The sequence below is a fragment of the Varanus komodoensis genome, unplaced genomic scaffold, assembly GCF_004798865.1.
Source record: "Varanus komodoensis strain SLA01 unplaced genomic scaffold, ASM479886v1 scaffold68, whole genome shotgun sequence".
Taxonomy (NCBI): Eukaryota; Metazoa; Chordata; class Lepidosauria; order Squamata; family Varanidae; genus Varanus; species Varanus komodoensis.
In genome coordinates, this window is record NW_025336321.1 from 3,304,828 (window position 1) to 3,332,350 (window position 27,523).

The window sequence follows — 27,523 nt, forward strand, 5'->3', positions numbered from 1 at the left end:
GGTCAGTCCTAGAGGAGATCAACCCTGACTGCTCTTTAGAAGGCCAGATACTGAAGATGAAACTCAAATACTTTGGCCACCTAATGAGAAGGACTCCCTGGAGAAGAGCCTAATGCTGGGAACAACTGAAGGCAAAAGAAGGGGATGGCAGAGGATGAGGTGGCTGGATGGAGTCACTGGGGCAGTGGGTGTGAGCTTGAGTGGACTCCGGGGGATGGTGGAGGACAGGAAGGCCTGGAGGGATGTTGTCCATGGGGTTGCGATGGGTTGGACAAGACTTCGCAACTAACAACAATGCTAATGCAACATAATCTACATAAGCTCTTGGACTTGGCCCTCTGAGCATACCTTTAAAACCTTGTGCAACTGTATCCTTGAACATCTCCAGAACAAGGGGAAAGGCAGGATGTGCAGGCCCTGTTAAACTACAATTCTCAGTGAGAATTTTTCTGACACACCTGTTAGTAAGGATGTCTGGTTGCAACCCACCGTCCTTTTTCTCATTTCTCCCCACTCCACTGTCTTTGGTGAAACATACATTGCAGAAAAAGATAGCAAAGGACAAGGCAGCTTAGCCAGAAATCAAAAGGATTTGGGTCAGATTGTAAAAAGCTTATTTTTCTGCATATGAGTTTCCAATCCACCCACCAATCCCAAATGTTTTAACCCTTTACTACTTACATCACACAAGTCTGCAAACCAATTTTAATTATAAACATAACAAAACATAGACCTGCTTCACCATGAAACTGGATCTATGGGACTGTATCAACAGGAGTACACCCCTGAGTCCTTGATTTACAGTGTGGGAAGAGTGGCAGAAGCAATCTTCACCTACCTGTCCTCCTGCCCTGCATTATTCACTGAACTTTTTTGCCCATCTAGAGAAAGTATTTGGGAGTGGGCAGGAAAGAGGCTGGCAGAGCCTGGGGAGAGGTTATATTTTGGCCTCTCCAGTCTCCTTCCCATCCTGCAGCCACAAAGCAGCTGAATTGCACCAGCTGGGAGGGATAGAAAACTATCTTATTTTGGAGGGTAGAGGGGAATACAGCTCCTCAGCTGCTGGCTAACTGCCACAGCATTTCTCCCTTAAAGGGTAAACTAGGTCATTGCTTTACTATAGACTCCACAGTCAAGATAGAGGACTTCCCAACATGCAGCTGCCAGGTTGGGAAGAAGATAAGAGGTTTTTACAGCTCCTTGGTTCCTCCAATGCTGGTTCTGCTAGATAAATCTTTGAACTCATCTAGTTAACTTACTTTCCAGCAGGCCACATGGGAAACTGAAAGGTTTATGGATCCATGCCCCCCACCTCCAAAAGCACTATCTCACCCTCTGTTCTTCCTGAACCCTGCTGAGACTGTTGCAGTCTCAGAGGAGGAACCACCAGAGAGCTTGTGCAGAATGTTCCTCTCCCAAAAGGCTGAACAACTCTATGGCCCCAGCATGCTTTCCCAGGGACCTCAACATTGCTCTTTATGTGGCTAATAAAGTTTTAAGAATAGCACACTGTTCTCAGGGCACAAAAATAGACCAAGTACTTGAGGACCACTAAGGTATGACTGACTTGTCCATACAGAGAATCAAGGCAGAAAGTGCAGGAATGAAATTTTAAACAATAAACACTGGAAAGGGTTTTGTTTCATATGTTTCAAAAATAAATATATACATAATATGGTGTCCTATTTAAAGTTTCATTTGAACAGAAGCCTTACTTGAAATGCTCCCAGTTTATGTATAAACACACTCACATTTTGTATCAAGAATAATGTAGAAAAATATGCCTTGCCATCTCCCTCCCACGAGTAACAGGCAGCTCCACAACACAAAATAAAAGGCTTTTAGAAGTATTAGTTTTGAAGGTCAGTGCTTTCTCTCACTGGGAATTACTTCAAAATGTGTTATAGCTCATCATGTGTATAAACAAACTCCCTTGCAGATATAAACCCATCATTGTTCTCATCTTCTTTTTCAAAGATGTCTTCAACTAAAGCATCATGGTGGCTGTCATTGACTGGTGCGCCATGCCTTTCAAATTCCTTCTTCAAATATACTTTTACCTGTGGGACAAGATACAAAAACAACTATTTTAATTAAGCAGCTGTTCAAATGCCTTATCTGGAAGTGGCAGAAATTAGAAAGTTCAGAAGTAGTGATACTATTACGACAAAAGATTGTTATACCAGTCTCTTGGAAGCTTGTAATATAACTATTATAACTGGTTACAAACAGCCTGCTAAATGCTAATCCATTGTTAAAATATGGTTTACTGAAAAAAGCAAAGTTTAATTCCTGGATAGTGATCCTGACTTGTTTCAATAGATCACTTTTACCACTAACCTCAGTTTGTTTGTGTTCAAGACATAAGAAATCATAGTTAGTTGAAAACAGAAATGAAACTTTTGATCTACATTGTGGTTACACTGGAGGACCCAACAAGTATAAGGCTGATGCTACAACGCTGAACCATGGCTGAAGATTGCATGCTATCTAGACCACTGTGCTAACTACATTTCTTAGGATACATCAGAAAAAGCAGGCATACACAGCACCTTTACTTATAAACTAAACCAGCAAAGATGCAGTTGACAGAAGACATGCTGAAATTCCATGAATAGCAAGAGTTACTTGAAAGAGTTAATGGTCCTACAGTGTTATTCATGAGATCTGAGAAATACTATCCTTTTGCTCACAAAGGAAGGCTGGATAAATACCTATAAGTATACCTCCTTACAAGTAAGCCTGTTTTGCAAATAACTATTGAAAGGGCATGGTGCCATTCCTTGGTCATGCATCCTCCGAATCAACAGGCTGTAAAACACTGGAGCTCTGAACGTACAGCAATTTAAGATCTTGCTCAATTCCAATATAGTTCAGCTCAAAACACTACAGTACTAGAGATTTTAGCCACAAACTGCATATTTGCATAACCAAGCTTCAAAGGAAGCAAGAACTAAATGCTTTTTTCCTATTAGCCACAATGGTAGAATGTATGAACCTATTTACCTCCTCTTTGGATAGCTTCCAGTCATCATTAAGATCCATTTCTTGAAAGGACTCATGAGACCTCGGTCCATTTCTGATTTCTAAAAGCTCAATGTTGAAGATCAGCACACTGTCAGGTGGAATTTTTCCTAACATGGTAAATTGAGAATGAAACAAGAATAAGAATGTTATGAAGAATAAAGACATCATCAACACTTATATTGCATTCTTCTGCTGGTCTTGTTCAGCTACTATGATCAGAAGCATAAGGAGCTATTTGCTGGGATGCATGCTTTTTACTTACCTAGGTAGATTTCTGCAGTTTTGGTGTGGCACTGTAATGAGTGGACTAACAGGGCTATCTTATACATGTCTACCTGCCAGTAAGGTTGCTTTGCTTTTAGTTTTCCTTTTTGATTAAGGAAAACTTTCCAATTTTCCTTTTATGATTAAGCAGACACACCCACTCTGGCTGCCAGTTTCTGAGAGTGCAGATGGTACTCACAGTGCTAAATTTGCCCAGGAACTAAAAAGATTGCAGACCCTTCCTAAGGGGTTCTTAAACCAGGAATGAGTTCACAAGAACTATTACCTTTCCCTTCTTTTCCATAAGCCAATGACGGAGGGATTGTTAGCTTGCGTTTTTCTGTAACACACATCTGCATCAAACCTTTATCCCATCCTTGGATAACTTCCTTTATACCAAGAGTAAACCATGTAGGTTGTCCATTGTTATGCTTGTGGCTGAAACATAAAAATACATTTTGCTTTACAGTGGAAAAAAAATTGGCATGATGTATCAGACCGAAGGTCCATCAATTTCTGCACTCAATCTTCAACCTTGGGGTCTCATGGCAGTCACTCAAGTGTAATTTGTCCTTAGCACGTGGCAGTCTAACTGTAATTAAAATAATAGCTTAAAGGCATCTTCTTTACTAGAAGAGCTCTTGACTCAAGAGATGACTAGGTTAGTGCTTTATGATCAAAGTTCCTTATATTATTAAGAAAGGACTTCTAAATCCCTGGTTTCTAGCTAAGTAATGTACATTACTGGCAGGAAACAAACAGGAATTATTTCGCCACAAAGGGCAAAGTTATCTTATTGAATCCATGGCTGCCAAGATGTGGAGGATGGCCACTAACATTTAAAGATGGGTTGAACAAAGTTGGCAGACTTTCTACAATGACCTAGACAGTGCTTTCAGACAGAGGGCTCCCAGGGCTAGCAATTAGAAGGCACTTTGCAGCTAGTTCCATCTTTTTTTTCCTCAACAGATTATTTATGTTGAGCAAAAGGACGGAATGAATAGAAACTTGGCAGGATCATGAGTAGAAAATGGGGACTGAACCGCCTCCCCCCCATCAACTCCTGTGGATGAGGCAGGGCAATGATGCCACAAAAGCCTCACTTGGCAGCTCTTTAAGATGCTTATCTGAAGAGACTATGGCCAATTGAGATCTCACATTCTGCTGTGTTTCACAGCACTGAACACCTATATACTATTCAATTGCTTTGACACCCTTCTTTTAAAGCTCTTCACAACCTTCTTTGCATTTTGCCATTCCACATAATTTGGTGTCATCCACAAAGCAGACTTCCTGAATATTTGCCCTTGACTCAAGGAGCCAGTTCACACATAATGACAAGCCAGTGTGGATTAATTCTCTCACAAGGCTTGTTATGTACTAGGAGGCATTTTCAAAATTCTGGGCTCAGCAAAGGTATGCTCATGCAAATGTGGACAGGGGAAGGGGGGGTGTCTTGGAAATCCCAGAGGGCCAGACAGGAACCTAAGGTGGATTCGCTATGACCCTTGAGAATCTGCACCTCTTCTTGATCCTGTGAGCAGGAGAGAGACAGACAGTGCGGTTTGCTGAAAGCGCTGGGGGGGGGGGTGATCCTCCTCCATGCACAGCCTCTAGGAGGTGATGGTGGCAGTAACAGTATTACCTTGCTAAGTCAGCCCTTGCCAGAGATCTTCAGATGCCGCAGGGGCAACTGGGTGAGAACACATGCATGGTCAGATACACCAAAAGGACCCCCAAAAGGCACTAAAAAGACTGTAGATTCCAATTGATTATGTTTCCATGGAACATCAGGCCTTTGTATGAAAAAAGATACCTGCTCACAGCTATGTGTACACATCTCATAGCAACACAACAGTCTTTAGGCCACGGTCAATAATTGGGGCAGCTTACAATACCAACTTAACTGTTAATTAAGGCTTTATCAAGGCCAAACAAAATGTCACAGGCTAATCCTATTAAGCTGCCCAACTTGAGATTTGGACATTTGTAATTTCCAGCATTCCCCATACATCATGATCGGCTGGGGAATACTACAGTTCTGTGTGTGGGGGAGTGTGGGTGTATGTCAAAACATGTACAGGATTGCACCTTAGTCACATAGGTGCTCTAAGTGAAATTCATGCTTGCCTTCTCTCATCAAGGCTTAGGCCTAGTAGCCCAGAATTTTACTCTTCGGCCATAATTGTGTCACTTAGCCTTGCTCCTCTGGTATACCCTCTGTGCTGATGTTTTCCACCGAATCATTCTTCCTGGATCCAAGAGGTCCCCTCACCAGCTGTTTGGAGCCTGGCTGGTGCAGAAGCCAGTCGCTATCCCGCTACCTGACCTGCCTCACAGGTTTGTTGTAAAGACAGAATGGGGAAGGTAGGCAGGTGGAGAAAATCATGTACACCTTGGCCTCTTGGAAGGAGGAGCACTCCGACTTACTATTACAATAGTAAAACTTCCATATATCACCTGACCCAATGACCTATCAGTGGAATGACATGCCTACTACAAGTTTCATATCTGTCCAACACAGAATTTCACGTCATTTCTCACTATGGCAAACACTAATTTTTGGAAGGAATACTCACGTGGAATGAAAAAGTGTGCCATTCCCTAAAAAGCCTTCATAGTGCACCAACATCATGTCTCCCAGCTTAGCTTTCCTCTTGCAAATGAACGGCTTATAGAGCACTTCGATCTTTACTTCTGGTTCTGGGATGAGAGCTCCAGTCGCCAAAGCCACGCAAGCAAAAGAAAGGAAAGTCCAACAAGTACCTTCCATTTTTTCTGGAGGGCGGGTGAATAATCGCCTTTCAGTTTAAACCAGCATACATCATACAATTTTTTTTAATCATCAAAACACGTAGCGATGGACAAAAGCGATGGTTTCTTAATAAATAGTCCAATGACACTGCATTTCAAGACTATCCTAAAAATCTCAAAGATTGCGCGGATTCAGTTTTTAAAATTATTACTATTGCTATAAAATTCTTAGATATATTTCTAAAAAAGGAAAAAAAAGACCCAAGCTGACTTTCAGAATTAAAATATGGAAAAATTTTAAACAATGCAAAATAGTTAAAACCAACTGTCAATAAAATGTTACGACCCCGTAAAGTGTGCCTTTCCCATCACTATCAAAGATCTGTTTTTTGAACCGTCGCTCCATGCAAGTAGCACTTCCCAAACTTTGAGGCTTCAGAAGCTTTGCAGGCTCCTCCGCAATTCAGGGCAGCGCCGAGGAAGCGCACACGACAGGGCTCATTCGTAACTTCTGCATCCCACGATGCTCCATTCCCACTCCCCAGATCCGCAGACGTGGCAAACTTGCCCCCAAAGCGTGCTGAAAGCTGACAAACCCTGTCTTGCCATTCGTACCCATTGATTACCCTCCTCTCCCTCATTCTGGTTGGTTGAGTGTAAGGGCCGGAATCAAAATCCAGACTCTCCATTGGGAAAGAGAGCTGTTCGTCTCCACTTTTTTCCTCTCTCAAGCTTCTAAGAAGCTCCCATCCGCGAGCCGTGATTGGCCGCCCCAAGATTCCAAGAAGAGAACGCCGCGCATATATTTCGGAATCTCTCAGCACAATACAACCGGCTTCTGCCCTGCCCTCATTGGCTGACCTTAAGGCGAGTATTGCACGTTCATTGGTTCCCGAGGTCTCATCTGCTTTCTAGCTTTCGAACCACGCCCTTTCTGACCGTCACGTGGGGGCTTGTATTCTGAAACGCGTTTACGCCACTCCCCGTGACGAGCAAATTCCGTAGTTGGAATGGGCCCTGGATTTCTACTCTAACAGCGTAGCCCTGCGTGGTTGGTCGGTAGGGTCAAGGGGAAGAAGGCAGGCGGGGAGGCGGAGCGCATTTCTGCCAGCCTCAGGATGACCCTGGGGGCCCGTGTTTCAGCCGTGGGGCTGAGGGCGTAAAAGTTCCCGGGGGAAGGCCAGGGGAGAGGTTTCCCCTGTCCCAAGCAGATCTGGATGGGGGGGCCCTTGTCACCATGGAAGGGGTACTATACAAGTGGACCAACTATCTGAGCGGTGAGTAAAACCTGCCTCTGTCCTCTCCTCCCTCACTTGCTGTCACCACACAGGCCAGTGGGATAACTGCGGCCCGTGCGAGTCATGATCTTGGGACAGTGCCTGTGCCTGCAGGGGCGGGAGGGGGTGAGAAAAGGCGATCTTTCTGCAGATGGTTGATCCTTACTCTCCGCTGGTGGATTGTGTCCCCAAGTACTGCAGAGGGAACGCTACCGCAAAAGAGTAGAGCAGCCTTCCCGAAGGGAGACTTTGGGACTTCAACTCCCATCAGCCCTAGTCGATACGGCCGGGGGTCAGGAATGTTGGGAGTGGTAGAGCGAAATATCTGGATGGGAGGCACTAGTCTAGGATATGCCAGTTTTGCCCCCAAAATCGAGAGGCTGTTTAGCGGATCGGTGGCGCTTGCTTTGCATGCGGAAGCTGCTGTATCGGATGCCTTGTCTTTCAAGTTAAAAAGGATTTTAGGGAACAGGTGATGTGAAAACTTCTGCTAAAAAAGGATCCTGGAGAGATGCTGGCAAAGGAGATAGTTTTGGTCTAAAGAAGGACCTCCCGCGAGCTGCATCTGGCCACAGCTTGGATTATCCATGTAGTCTGGAGGAGTAGATCAAAAGTTAAAGGAATCTGCCATTGCCTAGGTGACAGATGACTATAAGTTATTTTGTCAGTTTGCTCGATCCTTTGGTTTCTGTATCAGTGGTGTACTGCTCTTAAAAATGAGACCAAAAATCTTGCCAGACACGTTTTTCTTCCGTTCACTAAATTTAGAGTTGCTAACAAAAAAAAAGTTGCAAATGTTGTCTCTGTTCTGATGTTTGTGGTGCTCAAGCAATTGGGAAAGCACATTACTGGTTTTGGTACTTGACCACTGGGCAGTCACACAGTAATATAAAAAATAAACAGAAGCAAAGCAGTGAAGTGTGAACAAGCTTAGATTAATCATACAGAAAATATGACATTGAAATATCACATGACAACTTGAATAATGGAATTTTCAAGTTAGGGCCAATCCAGTCCCTAAGAAAGTCTGTGTGGTTATCTTCAGTCCAGAAAATGTCATTGGGACTTGCAGACTCATTAGGCACAGAGCAAATAGTTTAACTTAAATAGACTTTTAACAAATGTTGTGGTCACTTACAGCAGGATTGTATGCTTGTATACTCAGAAATAAGTGTTTCTATGTTCAATAGGACTTATTTTCAGGTAAGTGCATGGAGGATTGCAACTGTGTACCTGAAGATGATTCACATTTCAAGCTTTATTTACTGTTTCTTGTTTTAAAAAGTGCTTAGTTAGGAATTATACAAAGTGAAATCTATTTCTGTAATAAAAATATCATTTTATGTAGATAAGCTATGCTTCCTAAATGACTTTTGTTTATTTGTAAGATGTATCTAGAGCTTTTCTAGCCATTCCAAAGCAATGTCATGAAGCAATAGGAATGACGTTCTTCCAGGTTGTTTGCTCTGTCATTAAACATTGAGCCTTCTTGCCTAATTTTGATGGCATGGAAGGTCTGGTTACACAGGTGATCCCATCCAGTCACAGACATGCACTCAAATACACATAAGTAATATGAAATGGGTAATCAAGGATATACCTTAAAAAGGATTCCCTTGATCGTTATAGATCTTTTTAAAAATTGGCACTGTTGTGGGAATCTTTACCAGTTTTATCCATGATCTCCTATTTTAGGCACTATGTTTGCTAGTGTAAATATGCCTTGTGCCAACTGACCCAGAGGGTAAGCGAAATTGTATAATTTGCTACTGCCATGATCATGCCTGATGTGGCCCATTACAGCAAGTGTTAGCATAGTGAGCATTTTCTTTAAAGGAATTTGTTATCTTTGAATCTAGTATATTATAGATAGACTTTGCCCTATAAATAGTTACACAGTAAACAGTAAAAGGGTGTGTGGTGAATGGATTCAGAAGTTCATCATGCAGAGCTAAAGAGGTGTGGCAGTTTCTCTTTCACTGCATAGCAGAACAAGGAAAGCGTGGTGGTGAAGATTGATTAAGCATGGAATTATACTTCATTTCAGCTCGGGATAATGCAAAACATTTATTTAAACAAATAGGACTTTTTTATTGCTGGAAAGAGTACAATCAGATTCTTTCCATTTATTTAACCTGAACTTAATTTAAACGATGGATACTGTAGCTTTCTCCTAGGCAGTAACAACATGAAAGGCGTATTAGTACAAAACGTTGCTGTCATATTTAGCTTCTTACAGATATTGGGTGACTGTGCACTGTGCAGGGATTATAGAAGCCCAGGCAAGGACAAGGTAGGTGCACATTTGAAGAGTGGTAGTTCATTGCTCTTTGAATTGTATGGAGATCAAGAACTAGGGAAGGGCATGCAACTGAAAGCAAGTCTTGCCCTGTCACTAAAGTGCTTTTCAAGACCCGTTCTTCTCTTCATAAGCTTCTAGCACAGTTGTCTGTATTCATTCTTCAGCAGCCATGAGGTCTAGAAACTTTCTAAAGAGGCCGGCATCTGTGCAATCTGTTGCTTGGGCATAATCCACTGTTTATCTTAAGGCACAAACAGTTTCACGTTTGCCCAACAGTCCGCTCCTGCCCATGTTTATATGGAATTTTGTTCCACAGAGTTTAGAAGAGCCCACCCTCAAGTAAGTGTGCATAAGAATGTGACAGAAAAGCATCCTTATCCACCAGTAAGTTGAGCTGAAATACTAGGATCCAAGCCCATTCAGGCTGCAGTCGTGTATATATGCTTCTGGGAATAAGTCCCATTAGAGGCCGTGAGGCAGACTACTGAGAAAACTTGCAGAGAATTGCAGAGGGAGAGAATTGCTCTGACCAAGATCCGAAGAGTTGCTTTAGGAATGCTCAAAACACTGGCATGCTCATTGGCGTGGGTGGAGTCATCCTTGGCAGTTTGAGGCAGCTCACAAGAACATGATTCTTTTTCAAAGTAGTGGGTAGTGCATAGTTCAACCTTATGCCTTGTGCTACATGTAGTTCTTCCAGTGTTGCTTAAAGACATGCTCCCTGTTCATGCTTGCTTTGTCTTTCTTTCAACTAAGCTTTCATGAAGTTCCATGCACTTACCCATCAAAGAGAAATGGCACTCAGTTAAAGCAGATTTATCTGGTTTATAAGAAACTCCAGCCCTAATGTTGGTTGATTCCACATTCAGTCATGGCTAACCTGAGCCTTCATTTAGTTTAATGGTTCTGTTTTAAGTAAATCAATACTTTCTGATCATTAATGCCAGAATCATCCCTGCATTAGAATAATTGAAGTGTATATTAGTAAAAGGGATACCTTTTTGTTAATAGTTAAAACAGATTATGTAGATTTGAGAATACACATTTTCTTTCTGAATGAGGCTAATATGAGGATATCAGGAGACTTTTCCTGTTAAGATTCTGAACTCAATTTACTTTTAATTTTTTTTTTAATCCTCATTTATAAAATCACTTTGGAGTAGTTTCCTAGCCTGATGGATAGCTAGGTCAGATTTAATCTGATTTAGTAGCATAATGTGCCTTTGGGATTAACCCAATTCCATGAGTACTTCCATTTACTCACTCTGGAAGTTAATCTGTATAGATATTGGAAATGTCTGATGATAAAGCAGAACATGGAAGGGTTGGGTTTATGTAATCCATGTTGTAAACAAGTCCCAATATGGAAGTGCAAGATCTGTTATGGTCCAGTTAAGAGAGAATAGAGCATGTATTGTGATTTCTGGGTAACAAGGTATCTTTCCAGGTGACGGTTGCATTGTTAGATAAGCAATCCTTAGTAGAAATAAAATGAGATGGTAAAAGGAAACCATCTTGTTTGTTCCCTATCCAGAATAGCTTCCCCATCCAGTTCATTCCCCCTTTCTTTGTATGAGGATTCAGTGTGTGCTCAATTCATTCTGGTTTAGAGATCCGGTAAGATGAAGGCAGGCAGGAAAAATAAAAATCCATTGGCATCTTTTACGTCAAGCAGCAGGTAGTGTTACAGCCACTCGCCAAAAGGAGACAGAAAGATGTTTGTGGCACAGGATCCAGCCACAGCTTGTACATTTTCTCTTAAACTGGCTACTTCTGTTATGATCTATCTTGAGTGCTTACCTAGAGATGTTTGCTTCTGGCTATGGTGAATTGGACAAGACATAGATTAAAAGTGTGTTGCTGCAAACATTGTGAAGCCAGTATATTGCACCCTCTCTGTTGTTCTCGTGAGCTTTTCCCCATAACCGGCCTTTCCTTTGTATTTTTGGTGCATTTTCAGGCCGACTTTACATGTTCTTTAACTAATCAATTGCTTAGAACAATAGACCATGCCTATGTACAAGATTCAGCTTTTTTGGGTACAAAAGGATTTTGACAGCCCACATTACACACACAAGCTGGATACGCACACACAAGCTGAAGATAAACAGTATGAATTATGAATCAAATCTTACACAAGGTCTATACATTCTCATCAATGCCAGTTCTCTTGACTGAAAAGCATAGGCAAATTTGCATGCAATCCATATATATACATTTTATTCTAAGGATGCCATAAGCCTCCTTTCATATGGAACATGTCTAATTAAAATGCAATTTTAAACCCCACACTTACTGTTAACAAACTAATCAATTAACACTTTCAAACGTAAGCTAAATCCAGCAAGTGCATTCTCAATAAGTAGCCTTTGTTTTATGGATTATTTATTTTTACTGACTAAATGGCAAAACCATCAAGAGAATATTAGGGCCTCTTAAAGACAAATAAGTTTGTTTGTAGCCTGGAGCCTCAGTGGTCACATACTTCTTCAATTAGAATTTGGGTGTTTTAAAGGTCACTGCCTTGCTTTGAACCCTCTTCCCTTGTGCATTTCTGTATCAATTAAAAAGTAAATCTTGGGATTCACATTCTAGAGCAACTTTCCCCAACCTGGCACCCTCTCCAAATTGGTTGGACTACAACTCCCACCATTCCCAGTCTGCACTAGTAGGAGAAAGCTATTCTAAAGGCCTGGTGGATTGTCTTGCAAAGATAGCAGTATTTAATTTTGTTCAGTAGCCGAGCAATAAAAACATGCTTGAGTTTTGTCCCTTGCTTTTGCTGGGCTGTAAAATATGGCAATAGAGCCTCAAAACTGTAACATGAAGGAGTCTTGCACAGATTAGTATAGTCCATGAAAGGAAATTATGAATTAGTTGTATGAAGAAGAAGCATTTCTGCTACTATAGTAAGACAAATAGCATATTAAGGATTTTTTTTTTTTTTTAGGACCGGGGGCATTCCAACAATTAAATTGCAGTCTTAGGTAAAGTGAAGGGTTTACATGGTCATTTTTAATGCCATCAAGTTCTAAAGTAAATAGTGCCTTCTCAGTGTATAGTTCTATCTCTGTGCTCAGAAATCTGTAATAGTAACAGATGTCTGTCTGTCTGTCTGTCTGTCTGTCCATCAGCACGGCAGTGCAAAGTCCATGAAAGCTTGACCTTTGAAACTGGGAGTGCATATTAAATGGATGGTAGACCCGTGCACTGCCGGGTTCTTTCATTTTAAAACATATTAGTTGATTTCAATTAAATGTTTCCATGTGGTTGGACCCTGAGATAGCATTTTCAGCTGTCAGTGGTTCATCTTAACAAGCGCATCGCTTTGCAGTCCTTATTGTTTGAAGGAAGCTAGTAGGCTGTGAGAAGCTGAATTGTACTTTCCCCATTCTCCCTCAGGAGACTGGTTCCTTCAGAGCCTCTGGCTTTGGGGCGGCATACAAATGCAATAGATAATCAATAAATTTAGGGGCTGTGCAGGTGTGCTACGGCAGGGCTGAGCCCTGGAATGCTGGATGGCATTTGTTCAGACAGGGTGGCCCAGTGTGTCCATTTCTGAGAGTCGTGTAAGTAAAGCTTGATCCATTCACAAGTCACATAAACAGTGGGCTGTTAAAAAGCAATGTTATCTGATTCCCCTCCACTGCGTGGTGCATTTTAAAAAATCTGCTTCTGTCTTCTTTCCACATCCCACCTCTTCTATTCATGCCTCTTCATATTAAAGAACACAAATTGAATCCCTGGATACTTCCTGGCAATCACTGGATGTTTCCCACCCCCCACTGCGACTTCAGCATGTCCCTTATGCTTTTCTTATATTGGATAATTCAAAGCAGATGTGCCATGCATGCTACAGCAATAACGAATCACTGCAGTGTCCTTGGAGAGTTGGGGAGGTTTTGCATTGTTTGCCTGTATTCTTCAAACCTCTTGTTATAATAGATGCATTGGCAGATTTGTGTCTGGCCGCAAATTGATATTAAATTAGGTTGCAATCCTATACCCATTTACCTGGGAGAAAGCCCCATTGAAGTCCCTGAGAATTATATCTCAGTGGACATGTATAGGGGTGTACTGGTAATGTGTCTGACATGTAGCCAGATGCTGCAGACACATGCCTGGGAAATAATTCCAGAGCCTGGGAATAGCCACCAAGAAGGCATTTCACAAATGGGGAGTCAGATTTGTCAATCTGGTGCAAATCATCCAGAGATCTGCTGGTAGTTCCTAACTAATAATCCACCCACCTCCACAGCAAGTATATTTTTGCTAGCTTTATATGCATAGATCTGGCAACAATAACACCAATCCCATTATCAGCAATGTTTGCTTCGCTAAATTAACCTATGCTAACCTGTTTGAGAAAAACACCTTGCAGTTGACTAACACTTAGCAATTAGGATTGCATCTGCTTTGGTTTGATCAGGGAATCTTGCTAGCTAAGGAATCTTGCTCTCTAACACATTCTTACAAAGGTTAGTTGCTCTGCTCCTATCTTTCTTTAACCCTTTCCTTTTCCATATTTCTATTATAGCATTAGATTTTTGGATCCTGTTTTTGAAAAGTATTCATGTTGTACATACATATATAACTTATAGCTCAGTTATAGAACTGTTAGAGCAATCTGTTAATTATGCAGTTTGCTTTTGCTTCAAATGGACTTGTACATAGCAACTAATTATGTGCGTATTTCTTCTGCCTGCAATTGAAAACCCTATTCTGCTTCTTTCCAGGCTGGCAGCCTCGATGGTTCCTTCTTGCAGGAGGTGTGTTATCCTATTATGACTCAAGGGAAGATGCTTGGAAGGGCTGTAAGGGAAGCATCCAGATGGCAGTATGTGAAATTCAAGGTAGGTAAGAGAGACAAGAACCTGCTGCATAACTTTTATTGCTTACTGGATGTCATTCCATGGTTTTATACACCATTGCCTGTAAAGCTGTGCCATGGCTGCCCAATCCTCCTCCATCCATCTCTTCTCTCTCCTGACTTTGGCATGGCCATTCTCTCTTGCACTAGGTCAGAGTGTCCCACTATTCATCCATATTCAGAGATTCCAAGTTTAATGTTGATTAACTAGTGAGAGTGTCTGGATAGCTTATTATCCTGATTTGTAAATGACAGGAAACCAAAATTCCCTTCTTTGGGCATAATGGAAAGCTCTAATTAGATGTAGGCCAGAATGTGCTGTAGGAAGAGGACAAAAGATGAAGCAGATGAACCAGGTATGGTTTATGAAATCATGGACAAGCATTTAAACCTAGCCACTGGCTTAGTTTGGATGGAATGTACTGTGATTTATTAAGCAAGATATACATGAGCCTTAGTGTACTGAAAGTGAAGACCTCTTGGTGTTGGATCTGCATTTACAGTCTTAGTTTGGATTTGATTTTGGTAATATAGTTCCTGGATTAAGATTAAGCCAAGTCAATTAAGCCAGGAGATCTTAAATGGAGGCATGCCATAAAGGAATGGGACAGAAGGCTCATTTGTGTGTTTATACAGAGGGAAAAATCTTCCTACAATTCCCAGCATGCCCCAGCCAGGATAACCAGCTGGAGGGAGCTGCAGGTTGTAAGACCCTTTTTGAGTTTGAGCAGGCATTGGACTGTGTCCTTAATAAGCCAAAATATGTTATGTCTGAAGCAGGCCAGAATATAACTACATAGGTTTTAATAAGTTTCCTGTGTCTGTTCTAACACTTTTGATGTTAGTTCATTCTACAGATAATCTGCGAATGGATTTGATTATCCCTGGAGAACAATATTTCTATCTGAAAGCCAGAAATGCAGCTGAGCGACAAAAGTGGTTGGTTGCCTTAGGAACTGCCAAGGCTTGCTTGACAGATATCCGGACACTTAAAGAAAAAGGCAAGTAATGGTCCTTTGGGAGTCGCCTCCCTGTCATACTTCACAGCCTTCTGTCATTTTAAACATGTAGTTCCAATCTTTTCTCTCTGTTATGGAACTCAAACAGATTATTTGCATTGTATTCTGTGTAAATGTCCATGAAAATGTTGAATCTGTTTAGTACAACTGCTGTCTGTGCTGATTCTGTCACGAAATATTACGGAAAGAAAGAACAACTGAGTCTGTTAGTTCATTAATTAACCATGAAAGGATGGCAGTAATTAAACTTGAACCAACATGACCCTTAACCTGGCCTGTTAAACTGAAAATATATTTAATTTATTTATTTATTCCACTTACCTTTCTTCTCAGGTGCTCAATTCCCAATTTTATCCTCACAACAACCCTCTGAGGTAGGTTAGGCTGAAAGTCCGTGACTGGCCCAAAGTCACCCAGTGAGCCTCTTTGCCAAACGGGGATTGTAATCTGAATCTTTCCAGTTCTAGTCTAGCACTCTAATGATTGAATGATATAAGGTTAATTCCTTATTTCACACATATTTTCAGATAATAATGTGTGTTTAATTTCCTGATTTGATTATATCACATCAGGTAGAAATTTGGTTGTTTCTAAACCTTGGATTTCCTTTTAGTATTATTTCTAACCCTAGCTGTAGACTTCAGTGTAATTTTTGGGTAACCTGTAGTCAAGTACAACTAGCAGGAAATTATTCTCTTTTCTACACTTTTTGTAAGATATGTCAAATATTCTTTAAAATCTGGAACTTGGTTCCTTTTCATTCTACCTAGACAATTCTGTCTAATTTGGAAGTCTGCATACTCTATCACCATCAGAAATTGATTTAGTGCTGAATACTATGCATGTTTAGAGAGAAAAAGTCCTACAACTCACAGCATGAGGAGTACTGTCAAAATATGCATAGGATTACACCCTTAGTATATTAAATTCATATTGTCATGCTTGTTTTTCCAATTTCATATCCAGTATTTAATATTCACCTTCCAAAATGCCATTGAATTACATAATGCCCAATTGTCTAAAACTGGGCATTACACCTTTGGAATAACATCTGTTTAATTTTGAGATTTTGAGGTGCACCAGCTTTTAATCAAATATTAGTCAGTATAAACATTCAGAAAAGTGTATATTTGATTTGTCTGTGTATGTGTAGAATTTACAGAAAATATTGAAGCACTGAAAACTAAAATGGCAGAACTTCGGCTATATTGTGACCTCCTCGTGCAGCAAGTGGATAAAGCAAAGGGAACTGGCCTGGCCACCGCATCAGCAGCTGAGGTAACGTGGGACTAAACATGGCCCGTCCTTGTCCAAGGAGCTACAGTTGAGGCACTTCTGCAGAAACAGCAGTAATCCCACGTGGGCAGTTTGTAAGAGGTTGTGGCTCGCCTTATCGTTATCCGTTTGCTGCTGACAACCATATGCTGTAATACAGGGGTGGGAAACCTAAGATCTGGGGACCAAATGCACCCCTTCTCAGGTCCAGAGCAGGGCCGTTTGGATTCCACAAATGCCACTTCTTCTTCTCCTGCCTCTACCACTGTTTTCCTCCCAGCCAGCAATCATTTGATGGTCTCCTGGCTGGTCTGCCACTTTTCCTCTTTCTAGAAGGTTGAAATGCCTGTCCCAAAGCTAAGTTGCTGCTGGTAAGAGCTTTGAACTAAACTATGCTAGCATTTTTGAATTGGGCTCCTCTCCCTTTGCCTTTGGCCCCAGTCACCTCTGAATTGTTTTCAGTCATCTTGAATGTGGCCTCTGGGAGCTTTTCCAAATTGAATTTGGCCCTTGGGCAGGAAGAAGTTCCTTGACCCTTCTCTTGTGGCAATTTTTTCCATCTTTAAAAAAAGGATATCTGAAGGGAATGTTTGGTGCATAAATCCACATCTCGGTTACTGAAACCTGGGTCTTCAGAAGTGGTTTGGCCGCAGAGAGGCCCAGCTTCTCCTACAGCTACAGTGCCGGGATGCGTGGAGAAACAACTGACGTAAGGGTCCTTAGAGTCTGTGGGACGAACATCTGTCTGTGGGCAGAGAGCAGTTGAGATCTTAGAAACACAGAAACAGAGTGAGTCAGAAGGGTCCTCCCGGGCCATCTAGTCTGACCCCCGGCTCCAGCCGGTTCCACTCATATTTTATTTATTTATTTATTTATTAAAACATTTTTATGCCGCCCCATTCGCCGAAGCCTCGGGGCGGCTTACAACAAAAAATTAAAATAACATTTTAAAATATATATAATGCCTACCTATCTTCTGTCATTATTTGTTGTACTAACCACTAGAATGAGAGAAGGAGATTTATCTAATATTGCTTCTTGCCCCAAGTTAACAGATTTTGAGAATGTTAATGTGCTTTTAGCTGATCAGAAGAAATATGCTGGAATCAAGCTGCATTACTTGTGAGGGTTGCTTCCAAGATTACAATTATGTATGATCATATTTATTAGTGATGGATTTCAGCCTTTCTTAGGGATTGGTTTCTTGTTTTTCCGGCTCTTCTGCTTTATAGTGACCTTTGTATTTAAGAAAATAAAAATAGATTGAACTCTCAGATCTTTGAGAATGTAAAAAGAATAATACAGGTATTATTTAGGAGTGAGGAACTATCTGACGAGGGTTGGTCTGAGTATATTGTATAGTGCTGTTTTTTTTAACTCTAGATCAGCTGATGGGGCCATTCTATCTGCAGCATGTAACTGCTTTCTTGAGTGAATGGAACTGGCTGCCAATGTGCTACCAAATTAGGTGTAAGGATTTTGTATTAGCATCTACAATCAATGGATGGTGTGACCAGAGCACCTTAGGGATTGGCTTCCCCCTTACCTGGTCAATATAGATATGATAATATTGATACGGATATTGATAACAACATGAGTATCCCACATCAGCAAGCCTTTTTTGTTGTGACATTAAGTATAGAACAACCTACCCAAGGAAGCCTGCCTGGCATTAACATTGTTGTCATTTTGGTATCATATCCCCACCAGCACAAAACCATTTTAAAATTCTTTTAGTTGTGTGTTTTGCTGTTATCTTAATCCTTCGATCTACAGTTTTTATTTTGTTGATTTATCTTTACTGTATTGTATTTTGCTGTGTTTTTATATCATTGTGACGTGCCTTCGCACTTAGATAACAACTGCTGGTAATTCAAAATATTAAACAAGTATTGGCACAGGTGCTGTAGTGTTGGGAAATGCTGGGGAGGTAAACAGCCTACCAATTTTGCAGAATAGAATTGATATGGGAGCACTCTTGAAGTCCACCTGTACAACGTTCTTAAAGACTCTCGAAGAATGTATGCAGATTGCAAATGCAGCCTTCTCTTCTGAGTTGCTTTACCAAACACCATCTGGATCTCCTCTTTCAGCTCTTCGCAAATTAAACAAGGTAAACACAGACAACTTCTGATGCTACTGCACACCTGGCCTTCTCTGGATCTGTTGCTAGGTTGCATGCTTGAACTGTATGCTGTTTCAAAAGTGTTGCAAATTAAAACCGCATTGTGAAATGGATGATATTCAAGCTCTTGATGGAAGATTTTCTGTGCTATTGTGAAATGTTCAAGTCAGGGATTAAGAACCTCAAGTGTGGACCCTCCTAGTATCCCAATTCAGCCCTCTGGGATTTCTGATTTAAACTGAAATATGCTAGTTTATTTTGAATTTTAGGCTCACCAACCCCAGAATTCAAAAACTGACCCAGGAGCTGCAAGAGATTCTGTACCCCTGGTTTAAGTAAATAAGTGGAAAAATCATGAAGAAACAGTGTAGTTTTGCTAGAGAATCCAGATGTGCTCCTGACAATGATTTCAGAAGCATGAGAATAAAGCTTAGGCCTTTCTTTCTTTTTTGACTTGCTAAGGGCTTCTCCACACAAACAGACTATGTACTAGTATAAACTCAGAACAGGTGCAGCATGGAATTTTTTGCCTCCACATGAAATATACTGGCTATTCTTAGTGTAAACCAGAATTCCCCATCCTGCTGCTTTCCAGATGTGTTAGAACTCCCATCATTCCTAGCCAGTGCAGTAAGGTAGTGATGGCTGGAGGTAATATGACTTGTAGTCCAACCAGTCTGGAAGGAGCAAAGGTTGGGAGAAATTGGCGTGAAATTTACAGCAGAAGTGAGCAATCTTTCTTTCTGCCAAAGTCTGCATTTCCTCGTGGGCAATCTGTCTGGGGCCATCTCTTTGTGGAAGGTGGAGCTGAAGCTAGTGGTAACCAGGACCAGAGGTAGAGTCAAAAGTGGGAGACCCATCCATTTTCCTGCCACCCACTTTTCCCCGTACTTCCTTTCCCTCTCAGTAGCTGTCAGAGAAGGCAAAGACAGCCCTTGCCATGCAGGATGATTTTGAACTGAGACTGGGGGTGGCAAACAGCCCTTGGGCCCTAGATTACCCATTCCTGCTTTCTGCTGGTGCTTGGTTTGTGAACTGCTCATTTCTAAAATATTTATTTTTATGTGGAGTGCTTTTCTGCTCAAAATCCTTAAATCATTGGGCAAGGGAAAAGAAAAGAGACAACAAATATCACTGTGCCTATGCAACATCTGCAATACAAATAATGCCTAGGAAGCAGAAGACCATCTCAGACTAAACAAAACTAGGAAGCTTAAAGGTGCAGAAACAGCACAGCAGCGAGACCCAGCATCAAATACCCAACAGAATAAAGCAGTTTTGATGGGTTGACAAAAAGCTTGCAGTGTGGGGGACCATATGAATGGTTTCTTTCCTATCCCCAAGACAAGAAAAAACTCCCTTGTATTTTAGGGTATGCTGTAATTATTTTAAATATTTCTATGTTGCTTTTTCTCTATATCTTCTGGTGACATACACATCCCAACCCGTCTGACACCTTACAATTAGCTGGGATTTTAGTTCTGCATAGTGCAGACATTTTGATTGTCTGATTATATGCTGCGGACATCCTGTTATCATGAATGGATTCTGATACATTTAACAGGAGTAGTAAATACATATATAAAATGGTGTCTTGATTGCATTAATATTCCTTGGATGCACCTAAAATCAGCCTTCTCCAGCTGAACATCCTCCAGATAGCTAGGGAGGATGGGAATTGTAGTCCCACACATCTGGAGAGCACCTAGCTGGGTTAGGCTGTTCTGTTGCATAAAAGTATAAGCTACTGTGCTTCCCTCTCTGTGCTTCCAGTGCAGTAAAATAATAAATCTTCTTTTTCTTGCAGCTAAAACTTCCAAATATATTTAGTCGTGGTATAGCAGAAAGGTACGTTTGCGCTTCTTTTTTTCATCTTGTCTTGAGGTTTCTCAGTGGCTTCCCCTTCCACTTGAACCCTTACCCTGCTCATGGTCATTGTTAGAAATAGGAAAAATGAATGGCAAAGCACGCTTATTTTGCTGGGCATACTTTAAACCAGTGCTGGGGAACCTGAATCATTGCAAAGCTTGCTGGACTGCAGCGCCCATTACCTTTGGCCACAAGCCCAACTTCTGAGAACTGGACCCTGACAACATCTGGAAGGAAACACATTCTGACCCCCTGCAAATTTAAACTAAGTTCCTTCCTCGCACAAGGAAACTGCTTACATCCGTTCCAAGAAATTGGTTTGCACCCGTTTATTCCCATGGTTAATTCAGTGTCACTGTTTACCACTTTAAACTGCTTAGTCTTTTCGTACTAGTCCTGGATTTCACATTTTATTTATTTAATATGTGCACTGTAAAGACCTTTGAAAGGTCGCTCAGCAACTTTAAAGGTGAAGCAATTCTGTGGCTTCCATTAGTTTGTCCAGTCAATGCAATGCGTATACAACAGGGAGAATTCTTTCTTAGACAGAAAAGGTCCTTCTGCGTCTGGAGATGCAAGATGCTGGGAGTTGTCAGGATTTTTTTTCCTCTTAAACATGCATAGGATTTCACCTTTAAAAACTAAATTCCACCGATCAGCTGTTTGGTGAGAGAACAGGGGAGACGCTGATTGCCAGACCATCAACTACTGGGCTTTTATGCACATGGCCGCAGCTGCTTGGCTCAGAGGACTATTCAATACAGGCAGCAGTCGACATTCGAAAACCTGGGTTTATGCACATACCCTTACCTAGGTCCAGGCACCATCATTTTGTGTAACGTTATGGTGTATGCTTCCATTATAGAGAAAAGAAGACTAGCCATATATGCATTGGCTTTATGCAACGGAAGTGTTAACCTTATCGAAAAATTAGGGTTCTTTTCTTTTTTTGTTCCCAGGCAGATGGAACTAAAGAATTGTGAAAATGGAACAATATATCCCAACACCAACCTTCCTGAGCGAGCCTTGATTAATAGTATGATCCCCGATCCCCTGAAAAAGGATACAATGGGCAGTGGAAAAATAAGTGCAGGTAAATAAATGCATGAATGCTTATTGCTCAGAACTATAAGGAGGGCTATAGCTGTTGAACGTGCATTAGTCATTTTTTGAAAAACCAGCGTGCCTCGCCTCTAAGGAACTGGTGCACATCTGCTATTACTGTAGCTGCATCTAACGGTTTATGTACTTCCAGTTTTGCGTGCCCCACTCTGTCATCCACAGCACCTCCTCCTGCAGCTATGCCGTCCTCCCCCGGCCCATCTCCTCCCTGCCTCGCCACAGCTTCCCCACAGGGTCCACCCCCACAGAAAGGGGAGGCAGCGTGGTTGATAACAGACTCAGGCCCAGTCACAGGAAGTGGTGGCTAAAGCAACACTGTATCTTTTGGGAAGATGCTGTAGTCCATGGAAGGGCAGCTGGTAGCCCACAGGGCTACCCAGTCTGGCAAGCATTCCAGGACACTCTTCCTCAAGCCCGGCCTCCTGACCTGGATATAGGAATCCCTATGTTATCTACGGCCCCTAACAAAGGGATTTCTCACTTCCTGTCTGGTGCCATGCTCTGCAATCAGACCTCCAAGCCGATGTGTGTACCTGCTTACCTGTCCCATCTCTTATGGTTCTTCTTGGCACGACTGGAAAACTGCAGGCCCCAAAATAGCTGAAGAGCAAAATGCCAAGGGCTTTGGAGAGGGAGAAGACAAAGGGCTGTGGAGGGTGTGTGTGTGAGAGAGAGGGTGGGGGGCAGAAAGCAAGTTGCATTTGGGTGTCTGAATGGATAGATGGGGGTTGTGGAAAAGAGACAGCAGCACTGGGGGCAATCTGGCCTGGATTTTGTGTGGGGGCCTTCTGGTCCCACCAACTTATAGCATGCAGCCACTGAAATGTGAACTCTAAAGGTATAATGGCCTGGGCAGAAAATGGTGCCTAACCACTGCACTGCACTGCCTAGGCAAAGACGGGGAGGCTGTGCTTGGCAAACTGCAAACATCTCCCAGTTTTGCCACTCAGAGGTTCCACGTGCCAGACACGCAGGCAAAAAGTGGCACATTTCAAGCCCACCTGAAATACAAGACACAGCTGAATGAGTAATATGGAAGAGATGGCATCCACTGTGGTCTCTCTCCCAAAGTCAGGAATGGCTTAGCTGGTTTAGTGCTGTTACATTTTCTATTCCCTTAAACCCAAGGTGGTATAACAGAAGATGGAAAAAAACAACTGTCTCCAAAAGCGGGCAATCAAGATACGTCTTTAAAACCGGAGGTAGATTCCATGAACAGATCATCGATGCAAACAGACAAAGATTTCCCTACCTTCTTCACCTCTATGAATGTTAGGTAAAGTACCTCTTGAATGCAGCATGTGTGAAGAATCTTGTGCAGAGGGCTCACATGTTTGTGTGTTTGTTTAATTTCTGTACCACCCAACAGCCAAAGCTTTCTGGGCAGTCCACAGCAGTACATTAAAATAACAGTAACGTTCCATCCACAGGAGGGTGCATTTGCTTTGTAGACTGTTCTGTACAGAATTTCCCAATTGCACATGCTTACTGATATTCAGCTGTTTATCAGAGAAAAACTGGTAGCTGTTTGCTGTTGATGATATAGCAATAGATGGTTCACATGCGGCCAGTTTCAAAGGTTTGCAGGTATATTCTTATTTGCAGATCACAAGATTTTGAATATAACTTCACAGCAATTCATATAATTTAACAGCTGAAAAAATGCAATATTGCCCTTACAGGAATCCTTGCAGACTTATATATGTAGTATTTTTCTCAACAGCTTAATGTTTCTCTGTACACTTGGGATGGTTTGCATGCATCTAGCATTGTGTGAACTAGTCCAAAGACTTCTCTTTAGTGTACTAGTATGATCCAATTGCTAAAAACTTGTCAAAAGGCTGAAGTTTCAGGGAATAAATTAACAGTTAGCCCACACTGGTTCATGCTTCCAATCAAACATAGTTTGCTTTAATTATATGTTTATTTTCCTTCAACTAGTTCCTGTTGTCCAGATCTTGTGTAATTGGTGCAAATCAAAAGCAGGCTTGGAGCAGGAATAGCCACATTCTGAAAAGTTGGTTGCTGTCCTTCTCTTGAACATAGAGAAGAGTTTACAGTTAAACTAGAATTGGTGGTTTGTGTTTTCTTAAGTGGCAAGCTGTTCAAAAAAAAAGTGTCAAAGATGCTTGTGTGCAGGCAGGGATGGGATTGTGGCAGGGATGAGACCTTGTAAAACAAGTTTGTACTGGCTCCCAAAATGGATGCTTGAGCCCTGTGCATTTCTGTATTTGAAAGCATTAATGTTCTGTTGGTCTGTCCTGTATATTGGGCAGTTTTTTTAAAAAAGTATGGTCTGTTTGTAATCAAAGATCCATCTGAAAGACCTTTGCCAGCTGATGAGTTTCTCTAAACTTATCACTCCTAAAATGGCCTTCCTGGGAAGATCAGTGGCATAACTGGCTTTGAAATAGGATTAAAAATGGAATTATGAAGGAAGTCTAAGGAAAATCTCCCCATATACCTGCCTCTCAGGCTATTGAAATCTTCAGGGGAGGACCTGTTGTCCGTACTGTGGTCTATGGATTTTCATTGGCTGATGACACAGAGATGGACCTTTGCTGCACTGACACCTCTGTGGAATTGATCTCCCATCTGGCCTCTATGATGGCGTGTTTTAGGCCTTTATAGACAGCACGCTCGTTACTTTGACTGTAATGAACTGGTTTTGAACTAACTTCATGATACTATTGTCTGTGTGTGTGGGGGGGGGGGTGTCCTTTTTGTCTTGTTTTTGTTCATTTTCATTCTTTTGTAAACTGTTTTGGGATTTACTGTTCCCAACTGTTCCCAATAAATCCCAACTGTTCTGGGATTTATTTCAAATGATAAATGGTATATAAATATTATTAATAAATAATATTTTTCTCCCCATTGTTTTGGATTGAGATGACCTAGGAATTCTTAGTGCTTTCTTTGTGTTCTTCCCAAAGATTTAGTGATATCAAGCTTTTGGAAGATGGAGGCATACCCACAGGAGAATTTCTGCAATCTTGCTATGAAATAGTTCCAGTCTTGGGTATGTGTGCTTCCTTTCTACATTTCATTTCTTACTAGGTGACTCTTCTGTTTGTATAAGTCTGTTTTGAATTCTCCTGGAAAATGGATGTCATTGGACCAGCCAGGCCCACCATGACAGCTGTTTAATGAATGTGTAGGCCCCTAGCGCCAATAGTAGCCATTTTGTGAGAGTGCTCACAACATTCTGTTAAAATCCTAGATATGCCAACTGACCCAAAAAGGCTTGGGAATCTCTGGGCTAAGTCATGCCCATGTTACATACTTCCTAATATAAAGCCTGAATTGTTTTTTAAGTTCCAGAAAGCATTCAAATACCTGTGAGATTATTATTGATAAAGTTTTCCAGTTACAGATTTATAAATACATGTGACAGTGTTCATAAATCTGTAATGACTGCAGAGCATTCTAACTATGATTGCATACGGGGCTGCACAGAATTATGATTGCTGAGTAGGAATAAAGCATAGTACATGTGATCTTGTCTGGACTGCTGAGAATAATGTTCATTGTGCTCAGAAGCATCCAACAATTGGCAATAGCATTCCTGCTTCTATTTGGAATAAAAAGCCTGGTTGTATCTGGACACAACAGCATCCAGTGCAGCTTACCGCCAGTATGGATTTGGAAAAACAACATGTTCTTATGCCTCCTACTCAGGGGTAGACAAAAGGTAGATCTCCAGACATTCTGGATTTCTAATCCCAGAGGCCCTTGCCCTCCCCAGAGCAGAGCCTTGATAAACAGACACTGGATTATAGAGACTGGTGCATCATGGAGCCATTCTTTTCAATGGGTAGAAAGCAATGAAGGTTGCAATTGGCCATGTACCTAAATTTAAACCTGAAAATTGTTTTGACCCGTTTGTTGCTCCCAAGTAGCTACTGATATCTGGATGGATTTAAAGGTATTGCAGTGGCCATACTGGGCACCTTTTTGCTTTAAAAGGCTGATCATGTTACTCTCTTAGGGGGTGGCGAGGGCCCCATGCTGCCCCTGGGCTGCAACTTACTTACCTCTGAAGTGGACTGAAGACCATTTGGGCAATGACTATAGAGGGTAATTTAGAGGTGGCAAAATGTTTGGAGTCATTCAGCAGGGCCTGGTTTGTGCATTCGTTGTGGCTTCAGTGACACAAGATTTCCAAAGCCGCCCCAGTGTACACTCAGTGCCTCCTCTTGGAGGCGCTTCCTCAGGGCTGTCAGTGGGGAAGGCCAGAGAGATGCTCCTGGGGTTGTAAAGTCTTGCAAACGTCTTGTGAAGATATTTAGCCACCAAGAACATTTGACTGTGCAGTGCCTGATGTGCACAATGGCTCTTCTTTATGCTGCTTCTTTCACTTGAGCTTTTGTGTTTGTCTCCACTCTAAAAACAAATGATGTCGTTTGCCATGAACCTGATGCCTGAATCAACCTGGACGTAAACTCCTCCTCCTACAGAACATTACAGAAATTGGGTCGTATCCCTTACAGAAGAAGCAAATACTTTGCATCCTTCGTCCAGCTCCTGCTGTGGATGTTTGCATCTCGTTGGATGCCTCCTGCCCATGGTTGTGGAAAGGGGGGTTATTGATGTAGCTCTGCCATTTGCTGAGGACAGTAGAGTCACTAGAAGCTTTAGGAAACAACTGGGCTGCAGACTTTACGGTCCAGGAAATCTGAGTTGCTGAGCCCTTTGCGCCCCACTCTGGATCAAGGTTTTGTGCGTGGTAGCAAAAGCAGCCATTCATCTCAAGGGAATGTTTTTTTACCTCCTAGACAAACTTGGATCCACAGTCTTTGCTCCTGTTAAAATGGATTTTGAAGGAAACATCAAGGTAAAAGCTTCAACTTCACATCCAGTTCCCACCCACGCCCTCCAATTCTAATTGTTCTTGAAATGAGATGCATGCTTAAGCAATTGTGCTGAATCGGAATCCTGTCCCAAAACCAAGGCAGAAACCAGATTCCTTTGCAAAGTTCACAGGCAGTATATGAGGGCGGCAGACATATCCCTTCTGCCACTATTTCCTAGGAAGGGATACTGCTTTTGACACTGGAAGCAGCAAATGCGTTTCAGGAACAGTAACTGGTGATAGCCTATTCCTCCATGAGTTGGAATAATTCTCTTCTAACACCATCCAAATTGGTGGCCATCACCGCTTCTTGTAATACGCTTAACTGGGGACTGTGTGAGGAAGTACTTCCTTTTTTCTGTCCTAAATCCTCCACCACTCAGCTTTATTAGATGACCCCTGGGTCCTTGTATTATGTGAGAAGGACAGTTTTTCTCCCTATCCCTACCATTCATTATTTTATACAACCCTATCGTTTTATCCTCCTACTTATGTTGTTCTAAGCTAAAAAAAAAAAAAAAGCCTCCAGAAGGGTTTGCTGCTTAATCATGCTGAATGTATTTATTTATGTGTGTTTGTTCACAGTTTCCAAAGAGAGTTTCACAGTAATTAAAACCATAAAATATAATGCAAGAAAACATAATATAAAACTTGTATAGGTTTAAAGCTACCATGTAACAAAAATCAGCCACATTGTAAACACCTAAAATACAGTAACTGATTCAGTGCAACATCTTCTCTTGCTATGCAGTTAGAGATGTGAAGGC

The 27,523-nt window shown here is 41.7% G+C and overlaps 2 protein-coding genes across 4 annotated transcripts in view; one reads left to right on the forward strand and one right to left on the reverse strand.

The window, feature by feature from the left end:
* Positions 1 to 958: 958 nt before the first annotated feature.
* Positions 959 to 6,693, reverse strand: FKBP14 (FKBP prolyl isomerase 14). Its single transcript, XM_044450693.1, has 4 exons — positions 5,871 to 6,693; positions 3,578 to 3,729; positions 3,007 to 3,134; positions 959 to 2,060 (listed from the first exon to the last, which is right to left on the reverse strand). Exons 1-4 carry the CDS (start codon positions 6,062 to 6,064, stop codon positions 1,902 to 1,904), a joined length of 633 nt encoding a protein of 210 aa, XP_044306628.1. The 5' UTR covers positions 6,065 to 6,693; the 3' UTR covers positions 959 to 1,901.
* A 371-nt stretch (positions 6,694 to 7,064) lies between these two features.
* PLEKHA8 (pleckstrin homology domain containing A8) overlaps positions 7,065 to 27,523 on the forward strand; it is a 31,132-nt gene continuing 10,673 nt past the window's right edge. The window contains exons 1-10 of one of the 3 annotated variants that reach the window (XM_044450678.1): positions 7,065 to 7,322; positions 14,361 to 14,477; positions 15,352 to 15,495; positions 16,667 to 16,791; positions 18,743 to 18,901; positions 20,721 to 20,761; positions 21,742 to 21,875; positions 23,033 to 23,180; positions 24,838 to 24,923; positions 26,680 to 26,738. In XM_044450678.1, coding sequence (XP_044306613.1) covers positions 7,283 to 7,322; positions 14,361 to 14,477; positions 15,352 to 15,495; positions 16,667 to 16,791; positions 18,743 to 18,901; positions 20,721 to 20,761; positions 21,742 to 21,875; positions 23,033 to 23,180; positions 24,838 to 24,923; positions 26,680 to 26,738 — 1,053 coding nt within the window. In that variant the 5' untranslated portion in view covers positions 7,065 to 7,282. Of the gene's footprint in view, positions 7,323 to 14,360; positions 14,478 to 15,339; positions 15,496 to 16,666; positions 16,792 to 18,742; positions 18,902 to 20,720; positions 20,762 to 21,741; positions 21,876 to 23,032; positions 23,181 to 24,837; positions 24,924 to 26,679; positions 26,739 to 27,523 lie in introns of all 3 variants that reach the window. The other 2 variants (XM_044450679.1, XM_044450677.1) reach the window with 2 other exon arrangements.

Bases quoted from the DNA above. Each gene is read 5' to 3' on its own strand.
- FKBP14 (XM_044450693.1), bottom strand. From the start codon at position 6,064: ATGGAAGGTACTTGTTGGACTTTCCTTTCTTTTGCTTGCGTGGCTTTG. The intron at 3,135-3,577 runs GTAATAGTTCTT...TTACCATGTTAG, and splicing joins TTATGGAAAAGAAGGGAAAG to GAAAAATTCCACCTGACAGT. The intron at 2,061-3,006 runs GTAAATAGGTTC...CTTGTCCCACAG, and splicing joins GGAAGCTATCCAAAGAGGAG to GTAAAAGTATATTTGAAGAA.